General features: G+C 46.0%; 1 protein-coding gene across 8 annotated transcripts in view; it reads left to right on the top strand.

Annotated features, from left to right (window-relative positions):
* The window catches only part of APBB2 (amyloid beta precursor protein binding family B member 2), a 290,968-nt gene that overhangs the window by 178,957 nt on the left and 95,309 nt on the right, over positions 1–16,702 (top strand). For all 8 annotated transcript variants that reach the window (XM_083165764.1, XM_083165763.1, XM_083165761.1 and 5 more), the window contains one exon: positions 9,992–10,200. In XM_083165764.1, coding sequence (XP_083021890.1) covers positions 9,992–10,200 — 209 coding nt within the window. The remainder of the gene's footprint in view (positions 1–9,991; positions 10,201–16,702) is intronic.

Raw genomic sequence — 16,702 nt, 5'->3', positions numbered from 1 at the left:
TTTTGCCATGTCACTTCCCAAGTACCAATTGTTCTGGAACTTGAGAAGTTCATACATACCAGGGATTTATCCACTTGGTATGGGTGTAATCTAAGACTAGGGGACCTGGTATACAGGTATCTCTTATCCAATGGCCTCCCTTTATTTAATACGCTTATCTCTGAAATATTAAGCGGGTATGGGACTAGGCCTACACTACTCCTTTTATGTAATACTTGAGAACACACCCAGCACTCTGTTTGGTTTAAAACCTTACCCACTAATGAGTGGTAATCACTCAAAGGATGTTGGCCGATAGTTGCCTTACTGGTCGACTGACATCGCTGGATGCATCCTTCTTCCATTTTAGGTTGACAATACCTACAGACACAGTACTCACCAGACAATAAATCATCACATAGCCCTTGAACTACGTTTTCCTCATACCTTTTACCTTCTCCTGTCATGGGCAAAGTGTCAAGCTGGTTTAGGGATTCTACCTCACCCATATCTGGGTCCATTATTACACTGTCAGGACTCCGCTCCGATCGCTCTAGAATGTGGCAGCCACCGAGTATTTTAGGATGAAGAGAAGAACACAGAAAGAAAACAAAGACATATATGCATAACTGTGAACCTTTTGCTTGGAGTCCTTCCATCATCTCTACCCAGGAGACTTTTATTTTGCTCTGCTCTTAGACCTTTGTTCGCTCAGGTTGCTCGACCTTGGCTGCTTCTCAGTGTTCCCGAAACAATGCTTCTAGCGACACTTCTTCTCTCTCGCTCTCTGCACACTGGGATTCTGGGTTACTGGCTTTCTTGCAGTGGGACGAATGTATCCAAGTCTCTCTCTCTGCGACTTTAATCGACGTAGTGCTGGTCAACAAAACTTGGTACGGTCCTTCCCAACGGTCTATCAAACAACCTGAGCGTAAGAAATTTCGGATCATAACAAAGTCTCCTGGTTTAAGATTATGACAATTCTCGGTAGGCATATCAGGGTTCAGAAAATTCAGCCGCTTTTGTTGCTCCCTTAGCTGTTTGTTTAGCTTTAGGATATACTGTACAGTTAGCTCATTATTACATTTTAGATCATCCTGTGGGTCTATCATGATGTGTGGCTGCCGACCAAACAATATCTCGAAGGGGGACAAGTTGAGCGGAGTCCTGGGAGTGGTCCTAATGCTATACAGCACAATAGGCAGTGCCTCTGGCCATAACAACCCTGTTTCAGCCATAACTTTACCCAATTTGTTCTTAATAGTACCATTCATTCTCTCAACTTTGGCGCTCGCCTGGGGACGATATGGAGTATGAAGTTTACTATTAATCCCCAGGAGCTTACACATGATTTGGAAGACCTCTCCTGTGAAATGAGTGCCTCTGTCACTCTCAATGACCTTTGGGATACCATACCTACAGACAAACTCCTGACATATTTTCTTTGCTGTAAAGGTAGCAGTGTTGGAGGCAGCGGGGAAAGCCTCCACCCAGCTAGAAAACATGTCAACACAAACTAATACATATTTCAAATTCCTACAGGGTGGTAACTGTATGAAGTCGATTTGTATTACCTGGAAAGGGCCTTCTGTAGGAGGGATGTGGGATGGCTCTGTTGGGATGGCTTTTCCAACGTTCTTCCTCAAACAGGTGAGGCATGACATTGCCACTCTACCTGCTTGAGAAGCGAACCCTGGTGCACACCAGTAGGCCTTTACCAGCTTGCACATACCTTCCTTACCAAGATGTGTCAGCCCATGGGCCGCCTCGGCTAGACTAGGAAGGTATGCTCTGGGGGCCACTGGTTTCCCGTGTCCATCTCTCCAAAGTCCGGTGGACTCTTGGCCACATCCCTTCGACTTCCATACTGCTCTTTCCTGTGGGGAACACAAATTCTGCATGTCTATCAGTTTGGATGTGGATACCATGTTCAGTGTACAAAGGTTGGTGGGATGGGTAAAAATATTTACAGGGCATGCGGCCCTTTTCGCTGCCTCATCAGCGCGGCTGTTACCAAGTGACACCGGGTCTTTCTCTGATGTGTGAGCTTTGCACTTGATAACAGCCACTCTGTCTGGAAGCTGGATAGCTCCCAGAAGTCTCCTAATGTACGTCGCATGCGCCACTGGTGTGCCAGCCGCCGTCATGAAATTTCGGAGGCGCCATAGGGCTCCAAAATCATGGACTACTCCGAAAGCATATCTGGAGTCGGTATATATGTTCACTGATTTCCCTTTAGCCAGTTCACATGCTCTGGTCAGTGCCACCAGTTCCGCTACTTGCGCTGAGTGAGGTGGTCCTAAGGGTTCAGCTTCCACAATACCTTCTCCATCTACTACCGCGTAGCCTGTGCAAAGCTCTCCCGTGTCCGTCTGTCTATGACAGCTACCATCTGTGAATAAGGTTATGTCTACCTCACTTAATGGGCTGTCGCTTATGTCAGGACGTGCTGTGAAGGTCTGATTCAGGTAGGACATGCAATCATGTTTGTCCTCACTCTCACTAAACTCTGCTTTACCATATTCAGCAACATTCCCATCACCCTCCACCCTTTGTGCCTTGGAAGGCACATGAGGAAGGAATGTGGCTGGGTTTAGTGTGTTGCATCTTTTGATGGTAATATTTACTGGGGCCATCAGCGCCAGTTCCCACTTAGTGAACCGTGCTGAGGACACATGACGTGTTTGGGCAGAATTTAGGAGGGCAGAGACAGCATGGGGAGCATGAACAGTTAAATCGTGTCCCAACACTACGTCCTCACTCTTACTTACTAGTTGTGCTATTGCAGCCACACTTCGTAAGCAAGTTGGGAGTGAGCGTGCTACTGTGTCCAGCTGGCCACTGTAGTACGCTATTGGTCGGTTGGCATCACCATGTTTTTGTACAAGCACTCCTGCCGCACACCCACCTGATTCATTTCCGTACAGTTCAAAGGGTTTCCCATAATCTGGCATTCCTAGTGCTGGGGCCTTGGTTAGGCTCACCTTTAGTTCCTCGAAAGCCAGCTCAGATTCCTCAGTATGAGAGACCCGATCAGGCTTAGTTGAGGAAACCATCTCTTGCAGTGGTAATGCCAGAATAGAGAATCCTGGGATCCAATTGCGACAGTATCCACACATGCCTAGGAACGTACGGATCTGATGTTGGGTCTGTGGCAGTACCATGTTCTGAATCGCTTGGATTCTGTCGTCGGTGAGGTGTCTCAGCCCTTGGGTAAGACAGTGGCCCAGATATTTAACCCTGGTCTGGCATAATTGCAGCTTATCCTTTGATACTTTATGTCCTGTCTCTGAGAGATGCATCAGTAGCTGTCTAGTGTCATCCACTGATGACTCCAGTGATTCAGAACACAACAATAAGTCATCAACATATTGTATCAGTATCGAACCACTCATGGGTTGAAAGGATTGTAAACAATCATGCAAGGCCTGGGAGAAAATGCTGGGGCTGTCTATGAACCCCTGGGGGAGTCGTGTCCAGGTATACTGTACTCCTCTGTAAGTAAAGGCGAACAGATACTGGCTGTCAGGATGCAAAGGGACGGAGAAGAATGCTGAACACAAATCAATGACTGTGAAATGAGTACAATGAGGTGGGATTTGCATTAGGATGACAGCTGGGTTTGGCACTACGGGGAATTGGCTCTCAACTACCTTGTTTACCCCTCTTAAATCCTGCACTAGTCTGTAGCCCCTCCCCCCGCTCTTTTTCACAGGAAAGATGGGACTATTGGCCGTGCTGGAAGTTCTAACTAGGATTTCCTGTTGGAGCAATCGTTGGATCACTGGAAATATTCCTAGCTCAACTTCAGGTTTTAAAGGGTATTGCGGTATTTTTGGGGCTATCCTGCCTTCTTTTAAGCGGATTTCTACTGGAGCTACATTTGCCATTAGCCCAGCGTCCTGTCCATCTTTAGTCCAAAGGGAACCCGGTATTTGTGCTGTAATTTCAGCTACCCTAGATGGATTTGATTCTACAACAGTGGAACACAACATTAGCCTCTGAGGACTGTCCAGCATATCTTGCACTTCTTGTGTAAGATTTCTAGGAGGGTCCAGAAATACCCCATCGGGGGTGCAATAGATGACACATCCCATTTTGCATAGTAAATCTCTACCCAGGAGGTTAGTCGGGGCCGCTGCAGCCAACAGGAAAGAGTGTTTGGTATGCAGAGGCCCGATTGTAACCTCCGCTGGTTTCGTCAGTGGGTAATGTTGTATTTTTCCTGTTACCCCAATTGCCGCTACTGATTGGTTAGTGAAACCCAAGTGAAGAGGAGTGTTGAGAACAGATCTGGCCGCCCCTGTATCAACCAAAAAGGTTTGTCTTACTCCAGCTATATCAACCTTCACCTGAGGTTCCTCTCCAAGGTGTTGTGTTAGTCTAACTGGCTGTAGGATACAGGTATGACCTGTTTCCTATGGTCTGACCTGGGTTGCCCTTAGCACAGTGTCAGCCATCAGATGGGGAGGAGGCATGTTGCGTGACCTGTCTGTCTCCTCCCATTGTCTAGGGGCTGGGTATCTCCGTGTCTCACCTTTGTGAGATTCCCATTCTCGCTTATGTGTCTGATAACTCCTGTGGTTTCCGAACCTACACTGAGCTGCAATGTGTCCCTCCTTATTGCAGTTGTAACAGATAATTGGCTTTCTACCTGTTTCCCTGGTGTTTCGTTGTTGGTATGCAGCTTTGTTTGGGGCATTAGTAAGGGCTTGGATGCTAACCATCATCAGTTTGTCAGTTTGCAGTTCCCTGTGCTTCTTAATGTTGCGGTCGTGGTCCACAGCAGATTCCCGTAGGGCATCCACTGTCATTCCACGCCAATTTGGAAAAGAGGTTTGGACTCTGGCTCTCAGGTTTTCCCTAAGCCCTTCCACCAGCACAGAGACAATCATCTCCCTCAGGTGGGGGTCGTCCTTAGGCTCGGAGACACCAGTGTACTTTGATACCTCCAGTAAGGCTTTTGTAAAATAATCAGCAGCAGTTTCGCCATCTTTCTGTTTGATGGTGAAAATCTTGCTATATTCTACTGCCGCAGGAAAATATACTCCCAACTGTAAGTTAATCAGGCGTATATTCTCCTGGTTGATCTCATCATTTATCTCCTTGTCCACTTTCAATCCACTATCCTGAATGAATTTCGGGATGTCAATGTGAGTGGGGAGACAGGCCCTCAACATGATTCTCCAATCCTTGTTGGTGGGCTCATCAGAGTTTCCTAGATCCCTTACAAATTTCCGGCACACTGCCAGATCTTTCCTAGGATCAGGGAAATCTGTAATGATGGACCGCAGCTCTAACCGTGTCCATGGGTTTAGCATGGTCATCTTTCTGGTAGGTATCACACCCTCTCTGTCTGCCTTACCATAGGGAACCTCCAGTGTGCGTACAGGGTATGTTTGTACCACATTCGCATTACTGGGACCTGCTTGGGAGTCATTTGTGTCTGTGCTGTGTGGTGCATCATTACCTGAGTCCAATACTATGCTGTTGGCATCAGCCGTCTCCTCCTCCTGTGCTGGGGCCTCAACTGCGGGTTGAGCTTTTCCCTCAATCATATTAATTGCATGAGAGACGGCCAGTGCCAACAGCTGCTCGTTTTCCTCTCGGGTTTCCTTGTAAGGGGATAAAACGGGGTACAAGTTAGTAACAGGTACATTATTACTTAGGTCTTTCTTATGAGACATTAACCCCTTCGGCACATATGGGGGTGGGGGAGCTGATTCTAGTGTGGCAGCGGTTGCATTTGCATTTTTATTGTGGCTGATTGCATCAGGTATTGCCAGACCTCTGGCTCCCCATTGTTCCTGTCCTTCCTTCTGCCACAATTTAAGAATATTTATATGCTTCACTCTCTCCTTACGACTGGAGAGTAGGCATATTTCATCTTTTACTGCCGATAAGATTTCTGGATCGAAGCTACCAACACTGGGAAATTCTAACTTGCTGCCTTGTGTCATTTTTCTCCATTTATTTTGGTAAACAACTGCGAGTTCACCGTGCTTCTTGCACATAATAAAAGCAGCCGATCCTCTTGGCCGGCTTGCTTCCTCCCTATCTTGCACGTTATCACAGCGTGACCCGTTATTACCCATAGTTACAGGAATAAACGTTCACAGCTTAATAGATATCGGTGGGTTATTACTTATCTGAGAGCTCCCCAAACACTCACTTCTACAGCTTCCTAGAACATCCCACAGTCAAGCAGGTGCGAAGGATACGAGGTATTATACTCAATCACCAAGCTCTCAACTAGCAGCGAACTTCTAGCCAACTTGCTTGATGCGGCACAATTTTTCCAGGGTATAACAAACTTGTTTTCCTATACCCCCAAAAATCGGATTTCTAAAGTAGCTAATCGGAAACAAGTGCGTTCCGATATATCTTCTTGTACCCTCCTAGCGGAATTAATTCCACTGAAGGGGCAGTTCCTATGTGTACGTCGGCACGTACACCCTGTCCTAACTGGACCTGTCCTATTACACTGCGCTTGGGTTGTGTCCGTCCCACACCCGTCCGCCTCAGTTCTTTTTCACACTGGGCGCTATTTACACCTAGGTCTTATGCTTATTTTTGAAATATTTCTGTACAGAAAATTTTTCCCAGGCCGGTAGCTTTTCACTAGATTCTTATGCAGGTATAAATCCCTTATAATAAGCTATAGGAATCTATTAAAATAATGCTTGAGTTGCTTGCTTATGAGAAAATGAACAAAAAGAAAACCTTATTTTCTTTTCTTAATCACCGCTTCATTCGCAGTATATTACTATACTGTTTAAATAAAGCTAGTGGTTTAAATACTGTTCACTTCTTCCTATGTGTGCTGCGTGTGCAGTACCAATGAACAGCCACGTGTGTACGTGCGCTTGTTCACAGGCCGCCGATGAATCGGCCACCCACGTGTTCTATGGTGTATTTGCAAGGTTGCGCTCGGGTTTCGCTATACGCAGTAATTGCGCCTAAATGCGGAATAAATCCCTTAACTTTGTCCGAGAGTTACGTATCAAGATGCGAAATAAATCCCGCACTTAATCCGTAAACCACGTACAAAGATGCGAAACTTTCCCGATGTGGGCACGTGCGCGCGCACCTTGCGTAATACACAATAGACGCTTTACGTTACTGCAAAAGGCCCAGGACTTGTCGCCACGTGGCGGAGTCCCTGTTTTTGCGGTAGCTAACAATAAACAATTATAGTTTTGCACAGAGGGGATCCTCTATGTACTATAATAAACACAGATTCCACGTGTGCGAACCTTATCGCACGTGGTACATATACTATAATAAACAAGCAGCCCAAGACACTATACCCCGTTAAACTACTTGTGGCAGGCAGAAGTACAGTTTACTAAACACTTAGGTATGATATGCTTTAAAACATGTGGCTTTCACTTATTGTACTCCGGGTTCAGCGCTAGCACTTCCCGAACCCCGCACCGCCGTGGAATCGGCCTATCCAGCAATGGAAACAAATAAATACTTCCACCCTTTTGCTGGTATAGGTCGAGTCGCACGCCTGGTACTGAGTTCTGGACTGTGAAACGACCGGGCGAGCACCCCAATTGTTAATATTGATATTATATGACCAAGGAGACAATAAGTGGAAAGCGCAGGTTACGTAATGTGTCCGTAACCTGCTTACCCGTTATACCTAACTGCGTGCGAACAAAACGTAGCGCAGCGCAGCGTACAGTCTATTGTATGTTATACACCAATAACCGATACCTTAATAAGAGATCCTTTCGCAGGACTTTGTCTCCAATTGTGCGAATATACCTTAAAGGACAGAGTCCGCAATGTAAGGACAGAGTCCTTAATGTACCTTATCGCTATTATGCGAATAACTAGACACGACCACTGAATAGAAGTAAGGAGGTTAGAACTCCGTAAAAAGATTGTATTAAAGTCCCTAATGGACAAAAGGGGGTTACAGAAATAAGAATAAACAGGTATAACAAGTGATACAATACAATAACAATGAATACTAAACAAACTCTGCTAAGGGGAAAGAATACAAATACAAGACACAATCAGCCAACAATACTTTAAGAATAAATACCGTGAAAATGCAACCGTTTACCGTGGTCATCTAGTACATATAAAGCAGTCCGGTCAGAGCTCACTATCGTTCAGGAATGAGCGATAGTCCGGTAGGAAGGTCCAGGGAAAGTAGTTGTGCCGAAGAGACCCTGGCTGCTCTGGGTCGCATATCTTATAGGGTCAGAAGGGGGAGGTCAAAAGGCCATTCTCATTGGCCAGAGATCATATGTCCGGTCCACTGTGATTGGAGGTTAGACGCTGTACCTGGTCTGACCAGGTGCAGGGGAGGGAACTTTAAGAGTCCTTTGTTTGGTGGTTTCGGCGTCAGCAAGGATAAGAACCGGTTTGAGCTAGTTTCCTTTGTTAACTACTTACAACAGAAACTGTCTCTGGAGTTATGGATTATGTCCATAACTATCGGACAGTGTACATTGCGAAATATTCGCAATGACCGGAATACTTTGCGTGATGAGCTGAGCGGAACGATACTAAACACGATACAGACAGATGTGTGCAGGGCTAACTAAGCTATGTGTGGCGTTCTAAACCTTTTAACTATATTTCCTTTCGTGTAAGTGTGTTATTATGAATTTACGTGTGATAGTATGTCTACTCTTCTGGTCCACATTGTCACACATACTCGGGTATGGAAACTTTATTTGCGCAACTCTGCGAACCAAAATGGCGGCCATACTATCACAAAATGGCGTGTGTGTACCTAGACTTCCACAATAATCATGAATGAATCAATATCCAATAAAACATATATTGTGATCTATTACAAAGCTAGTATAAAGTTCTAATAAAACTATGTAATTCTGTCAAGTTTAATGATTGAAGAAACCTGAAGAGCGGGAAAAAAAAGAGAAAATCAGATAGTCATAGTTGGCAGAGAAAGCTAGGAACAGAGGGAAAATGGTGGATCTTTGACAAAATTCCTGGATTTAAACTGGGAAATCAATTGGTGGATACAATTATTATATAGTAAAAGGGGAAACGGTTTGTGTATGAGATATTCAGATTTTTGTAAATGCTTTAGAGGAGTTTTTGAGAATGCTGTACACATCCCAGATGCTGGATATATTATGGATGCTGGATTGTATAGAGGGAGAAGCTGGCTGCTTCCAGTCTACTCTGAAATCTGACAAGTAGTCCCAGAGACCACATGATGCATTGATTTGTTTTGGTGTTTGGAGGAAATACTTGGGATCATATGGAATAAGAGTATTAAGTCCAGATATTTACTTTTACTACCATATGTGAAGGAATGAACCTTCAGCGTTGCAGTGCATATTTCCTTTTTTTCTATGCCGCTTTCCTTCTCATATGTAGATAGTAGTAGTTTATTTTCTCATTTGACATTTGTGTATTGGGAGATGGAAAATGGGACCCCTGAGGCCTACTGACTGACTTTGTAAGTCTCCTCTTCAGCAGTAGCAGACTGTAGTAGACCCTACAGGGCACTTCATGGACTGGGACGTAATGGTCCCCGTCATTAGGCTCCTACTTAATAATGAGCCCACCTTGTCATTAGGAACCAGGCAATATACAGGAGAGCCACCTTCTCTTCGGGTGCTATCCCAAAAATCACGAGTCTCCTTCAGCTTCCAAGAGGGTAGGGCTAGTATGCTCTGAAGCCCAGACATGAGTGCCCTGACTAAAATGACTACCAAGACTTGATTGGGAAAATATGATCAATTGGTTTCTATGGTGGAGTGTAGTAAAGAGCCAGATTATAGGTGGGGTAACTGGAGTGATAGCCACACTATATTTTAAAATGGCTTTGCCTCATTGGCGTGTGATTGTACAGACCAGTAGGATGCCGCATGGCCACATCCCTATGGAGAGGCCCTCTCTCTGCATGCCCAAAATCATCTTGCTCTTGTTCCCCACACATTGTACTTTGGCCATGTGTGCTTTATCATAATCTGCAGCTACTCTATGTAATAACTGTGTGTTCTGCATTTTACAGCTGACATATGGAGTGACCATTCATTTCAAACTGACCCAGATCTACCCCCGGGCTGGAAGAAAATCAATGATTTTGCTGGAATATACTACTGGCACATTCCAACTGGAGCCACTCAGTGGGAACGTCCCGTCTCTGCACCGATAGACCTGCCTGGATCACGGAAGGGATCTCTTAGTTCTGCCACATCATCTCCTACTCCAGAGAGTGAGGTAAAACACAAAGTATACCCAAGGTCCCCTGTAAATGTTATACAGTGGCTGCTTGATGAATATTTAATAACAATTTTTTAAGAGTGTTAAGGTGACCATACTCTACATCTGCAGATGGATTGTCAGATTGGGCTGGTTGGAACAAAAACCTGGTAATGGATGAGTGACAGTTTTTGGCAATTTTCCAGCATTTCAAAGCAAATGGTCAACTGTCATCCATTACCAGGTTTTTGTTCCAACCAGCCCAATATGACAATTGATCTGTAGATGTATGGTCAGCTTTGGGAACACAAGTTCATTAACTTTTGTTTCCAAGTAACCTGATATTAATCTGAAGGGACTCCTTCTGCGGTATATGTATTTTCTTATTGAGTACTGCAATGGATGCTAGTCTGGATGTACAGTCCCTACTATGAAAGTTTTCCACAACAGAATAAAGCTTGTTGTTATTACAGTATATATGTATTTGTATGAAGTAACAGTACTTGTAACATGTCTGGTGATGCCAGCCTAGAATATTTTATCGGGAGCGTCTTGATTTTGAAAGCTATTGGTCATCAAGAGTCATAAAGCACAAGTGTCAGGAGCTGCGTATAATCATATATCTGTAGTATTTTGCATTGACCGGAGTGTCACATTAGAATTTATGTTGGAGCCTACTGAGTTTACATACATCGTGTGTGCTATAAATCTCCATAGCAACTAACCCTTGTTGATCTAAACTTTTTGTAAGGTTAATAAATGTTCTGTCAGGTAGTTGCGTTTTTTTTTTTTGCTTTTACATTTATCAAATACAAAGAAAAAAAAATTGTGAGCTTCATAACGCCATTGTGTATGACAGTTATTGGTTTGTGAGTGTAAATCATGTGATATAGGGCCAGTTGTACATCTTCCTCATGGCCCTGGTATCTGGCTAACAGGTTCCTTGGACCAGCACCTTACAGCCAGAACCCATGCTCAGTGCTACCCGTAGCATCTTTTGAACATTCCAGTCATGCAACTGCAGCCTGTACAGCCCCATGCAGCCTCAGTCATGCAACTGTAACCTGCTTAGCCCCCTGAAGCATCAGTCATGCAAGTGCAACCTGTACAACCCCCTGCAGCGTCAGTCATGCAACTGCAGCCTGTACAGCCCCCTGCAGCGTCAGTCATGTAGCTGCAGCCTGTACAGCCCCCTGCAGCATCAGTCATGCAACTGCAACCTGTACAACCCTCTGCAGCGTCAGTCATGCAACTGTAACCTGCTTAGCCCCCTGAAGCATCAGTCATGCAACTGCAACCTGTACAACCCCCTACAGCATCAGTCATGCAACTGCAACCTGTACAACCCCCTACAGCATGCAACTGCAACCTGTACAACCCCCTGAAGCATCAGTCATGCAACTGCAACCTGTACAACCCCCTACAGCATCAGTCATGCAACTGCAACCCCGTACAACCCCCTTCAGCATCAGTCATGCAACTGCAACCTGTACAGCCCCCTGCAGCGTCAGTCATGTAGCTGCAGCCTGTACAGCCCCCTGCAGCATCAGTCATGCAACTGCAGCCTGTACAGCCCCCTGCAGCATCAGTCATGCAACTGCAACCTGTACAACCCTCTGCAGCGTCAGTCATGCAACTGTAACCTGCTTAGCCCCCTGAAGCATCAGTCATGCAACTGCAACCTGTACAACCCCCTACAGCATCAGTCATGCAACTGCAACCTGTACAACCCCCTACAGCATGCAACTGCAACCTGTACAACCCCCTGAAGCATCAGTCATGCAACTGCAACCTGTACAACCCCCTACAGCATCAGTCATGCAACTGCAACCCCGTACAACCCCCTTCAGCATCAGTCATGCAACTGCAACCTGTACAGCCCCCTGCAGCGTCAGTCATGTAGCTGCAGCCTGTACAGCCCCCTGCAGCATCAGTCATGCAACTGCAGCCTGTACAGCCCCCTGCAGCATCAGTCATGCAACTGCAACCTGTACAACCCCCTGCAGCGTCAGTCATGCAACTGCAACCTGTACAACCCCCTACAGCATCAGTCATGCAACTGCAACCCCGTACAACCCCCTTCAGCATCAGTCATGCAACTGCAACCTGTACAGCCCCCTGCAGCGTCAGTCATGTAGCTGCAGCCTGTACAGCCCCCTGCAGCATCAGTCATGCAGCTGCAGCCTGTACAGCCCACTGCAGCGTCAGTCATGCAGCTGCAGCCTGTACAGCCCCCCGCAGCATCAGTCATGCAACTGCAACCTGTACAGCCCCCTGCAGCATCAGTCATGCAACTGCAACCTGTACAACCCCCTGCAGCATCAATCATGCAACTGCAACCTGTACATCCCCCTACAGCATCAGTCATGCAACTGCCACCTGTACAGCCCCCTGCAGCGTCAGTCATGTAGCTGCAGCCTGTACAGCCCCCTGCAGCGTCAGTCATGTAGCTGCAGCCTGTACAGCTCCCTGCAGCGTCAGTCATGCAGCTGCAGCCTGTAGAGCCCACTGCAGCATAGCCCGCACATGATGCCATAAATCCCTGTTACAGCGCTGCAAAGTAGTAATACTGAATAGCAGCCAACAGTTCACAAGTGTGACTAAGGGTTCCGTACTGGTTTATTGTATCAATAGGATATTTCTGATTCAAAACATGGGACATAGTCATATTTATCACAATCCTATATTTTCCCCATTAAATGGAATAAATAATTTTTGGAGATACCCCAGCTGGGGACAATGCATCCATTATGATGCTTTTCTGAAGAAGAGCTTACATTAGTGATAGCGTTCTCTGCCATTGTCCCTCCGCTGGGTGCAGTGTTCGCTATCATTGTCCCTCTGACGGGTGCAGCGTTCGCTATCATTGTCCCACCGATGGGTGCAGCGTTCTCTACCATTGTCCCTCTACCGGGTGCAGAGTTCGCTATTATTGTCCCTCTACCGGGTGCAGCGTTCGCTATCATTGTCCCTCCTCCGGGTGCAGCGTTCGCTATCATTGTCCCTCCGCCAGGTACAGCGTTCGCTATCATTGTCCCTCCGCCGGGTACAGCGTTCGCTATCATTGTCCCTCCGCCGGGTACAACGTTCGCTATCATTGTCCCTCCACCGGGTACAGGGTTCGCTATCATTGTCCCTCCGACGGGTACAGCGTTCGCTATCATTGTCCCTCTGACGGGTACAGCGTTCGCTATCATTGCCCCTCCGCCGGGTGCAGTGTTCCGCTATCATTGTCCCTGTACCGGGTGCAGCATTTGCTAACATTATCCCTCTACCGGATGCAGCGTTCACTATCATTGTTCCACCACCAGGTACAGCGTTCGCTATCATTGTCCTTCTACCGGGTGCAGCATTCGCTATCATTGTCCTTCCGCCGGGTGCAGCATTCGCTATCATTGTCCTTCCGCCGGGTGCAGCATTCGCTATCATTGTCCTTCCGCCGGGTGCAGCATTCACTATCATTGCACCTACTCTGGGTGCAGCGTTCGTTGTTGGAGTTTGTTCCCCAGCTCATGTTGCCGGGAACTTTAGTAAACACTGGCGATATCTGCTGTACCTGGTGTTATGACATTAATAAATAGCAAACGTATTTATGAATGTTTTCATATGATTTATAGCTTTACACTATAAATAAATAAAATACGCCTGATATTCCTTACACTGCAGCCATTTGCATTTAACACTTTGGCCCTTATTCAGATCTGATCGCAGTACAAATTTGTTTGGAAAATGGGCAAAACCATGTGCACTGCAGGTGGGGCAGATGTAACATGTGCAGAGAGAGTTCAATTTGGGTGGGGTGTGTTGAAACTGAAATCTAAATTGCAGTGTAAAAATAATGCAGCCAGTATTTACCCTGCACAGAAACAAAATAACTCACCCAAATCGAACTCTCTCTGCCCCACCTGCAGTGCACATGGTTTTGCCCATTTTGAGAGCAAATTTGTACTGCGATCAGATCTGAATAAAGGCCTTTGTGTGGGCAATAAAACTTGCAGCATTTGTTAAGCAATTGCAGTCTGGTTCTGGATCCAGCATCATATTGCAAATCTGCCCTGCACCGGTGAGCTCTACATAATGGGATATGCTGTAGACCAGATAAATGTAGACAAATGCATACCCACTTTTTATCTTACCAGCCATTACTTTGTGCTCTCAATGCGCTGCGCTTTATATGGATTTTTTTCTGGAGTTCTGTGAAGGTTTTTGCCATGGAAGTTATTCCCTGTGTCTGAGCTCCGCGCTGTTCAACCTGTGCTTAATAAAGGACAAACAGACCTTGAAATTGAAATCATTGATCCCTATGGGAAATGGAGGGTAAAGAGAGAGCTCTGCAGAACCTTGACTGCACTACATTTTTCCCTCCATTGTCCACCTCGTGCATCTTCTGAAAGGACACGGACACTTACCATGGGGATCAATGATTCCGATTTCTCTGTTCGCTGGTCCCCATGTCGGAAGGAATACCTGTATGTAGTAACCCTTCATTTGAGACAAACCAGTACCATCTGTCACCTGCCTGCAATCTCCTGTTGCTGTGACAAGTGTCTGACTACTGGCGGCCGGTTTCAGCATTGTATGTTGTAGAACAATGATGGTCAATGGACAGCCCTGGGGCTGTACGTGATCCCCCAAGCTATGGAAATAAGCAGTGTGAAACTTGTTTAAAATTCCTGTACATGCCTTATTACAGATAACGTGTCTCCATAATGTATTACATGTATTGATTTAACTTGCTGTTGAGATTAAGTATCCCTAGATTGTGCAACCTTTATGAGCTTCCCTAGATTGTGCTTCCCTAGATTGTGCGTCCCTTATGAGCTTCCCTGGATTGTGCATCCCTTATGAGCTTCCCTGGATTGTGCATCCCTTATGAGATCAGTGGTTCTCAACCTCGGTCCTCAAGGACCCCCAACAGTGCATGTTTTCCAGGTCTCCACACACAATCACAGGTGAACTAATTCGCTCCACCTATGATCTTTTAAAATGTGTCAGTGACTAATGAGTGCAGCTGTGCAACTGCCAGGAGACCTGGAAAATGTGCACTGTTGGGGGTACTTGAGGACCAAGGTTGAGAACCACTGCTCTAAATTGTGCATCCCCTATGAGCATCCCTAGACTGTGCATCCCTTATGAGCATCCCTAGACTGTGCATCCTTTATTAGCGTCCCTAGATTGTGCGTCCTTTATGAGCATCCCTGGACTGTGCGTCCTTTATGAGCATCCCTGGATTGTGTGTCCTTTATGAGCATCCCTAGATTGTGCGTCCCTTATGAGCATCCCTGGATTGTGCGTCCCTTATGAGCATCCCTGGATTGTGTGTCCTTTATGAGCATCCCTAGATTGTGCGTCCCTTATGAGCTTCCCTGGATTGTGCGTCCCTTATGAGCATCCCTAGATTGTGCGTCCCTTATGAGCTTCCCTGGATTGTGCATCCCGAATGAGCATCCCCGGATTGTGTGTCCTTTATGAGCATCCCTAGATTGTGCGTCCCTTATGAGCATCCCTGGATTGTGTGTCCTTTATGAGAATCCCTAGATTGTGCGTCCCTTATGAGCATCCCTGGATTGTGCTTCCTTTATGAGCATCCCTGGATTGTGCTTCCTTTATGAGCATCCCTGGATTGTGCGTCCTTTATGAGCTTCCCTGGATTGTGCGTCCTTTATGAGCATCCCTGGATTGTGCGTCCCTTATGAGCTTCCCTGGATTGTGCGTCCCTTATGAGCTTCCCTGGATTGTGCACCCCTTATGATGCGGCCCCGAATTGCATCAGGATGCCTATACATAGTGGAGAGACCAGAACAATACAAATGCCTGAAACCAGATACGTGCATATACTATATGTTTATGGCTATAATGGGTCTTGTTCAGGTTGTCAAATAAACAGTAATGCTGCTTTACTTTCACGCTTATTTAGGCTGATGTGATTTGACAGGAACCCATGAGGGACTCTTTCTATCGCCAACGTACAAACACGTTGCATCAAATATTTACTTGTACTGGCTGCAGATAAGGATTACTGCGACTGTGTGTGCCTATCTTTCATTTCCTCTTGATAAAAGTCTCTTTCCTTCAGACAGTCGGCCAGGCCTGTGTAAAGCCAGAAAAACGATACGGCATGAAATAAACATCATACCCTCCTGAGTGTGAATATTTAAGTGCAGCCACCAATACATTATCCTTGCATGGAACAGACATGCAAATTGCGGAGTCATAAATATTTTACTCGCTCTGAGGCATCGGATTGAATATTTAAAATAATTGCGGATTGAAGTTATCCTCTGTCATGCGTGAAAACAAATGGAGGGGGGGGGGCATAATAAATATTTAACTATAGAACATTAACAGGCTACATCCCTGCTTTCAACGTGATCCGTACTAAGGAGCAGCTCGTGTGGTGCCACCATTCACGCTGCTCCTTGGGTGTAAATAAGGCCTCCATTCTCTCTGTAGCAGTGCAACATTCTGGGGTGATCAAGTCAGAAGAAATCTTAACAGATACTCTATACCAAGTAATCAA

Source organism: Crinia signifera, chromosome 1, assembly GCF_055691185.1.
Source record: "Crinia signifera chromosome 1, ASM5569118v1, whole genome shotgun sequence".
Classification (NCBI taxonomy): Eukaryota; Metazoa; Chordata; class Amphibia; order Anura; family Myobatrachidae; genus Crinia; species Crinia signifera.
Note: the sequence above shows the minus strand (reverse complement) of the source record. Positions and strands in the feature narration are given on the sequence as shown.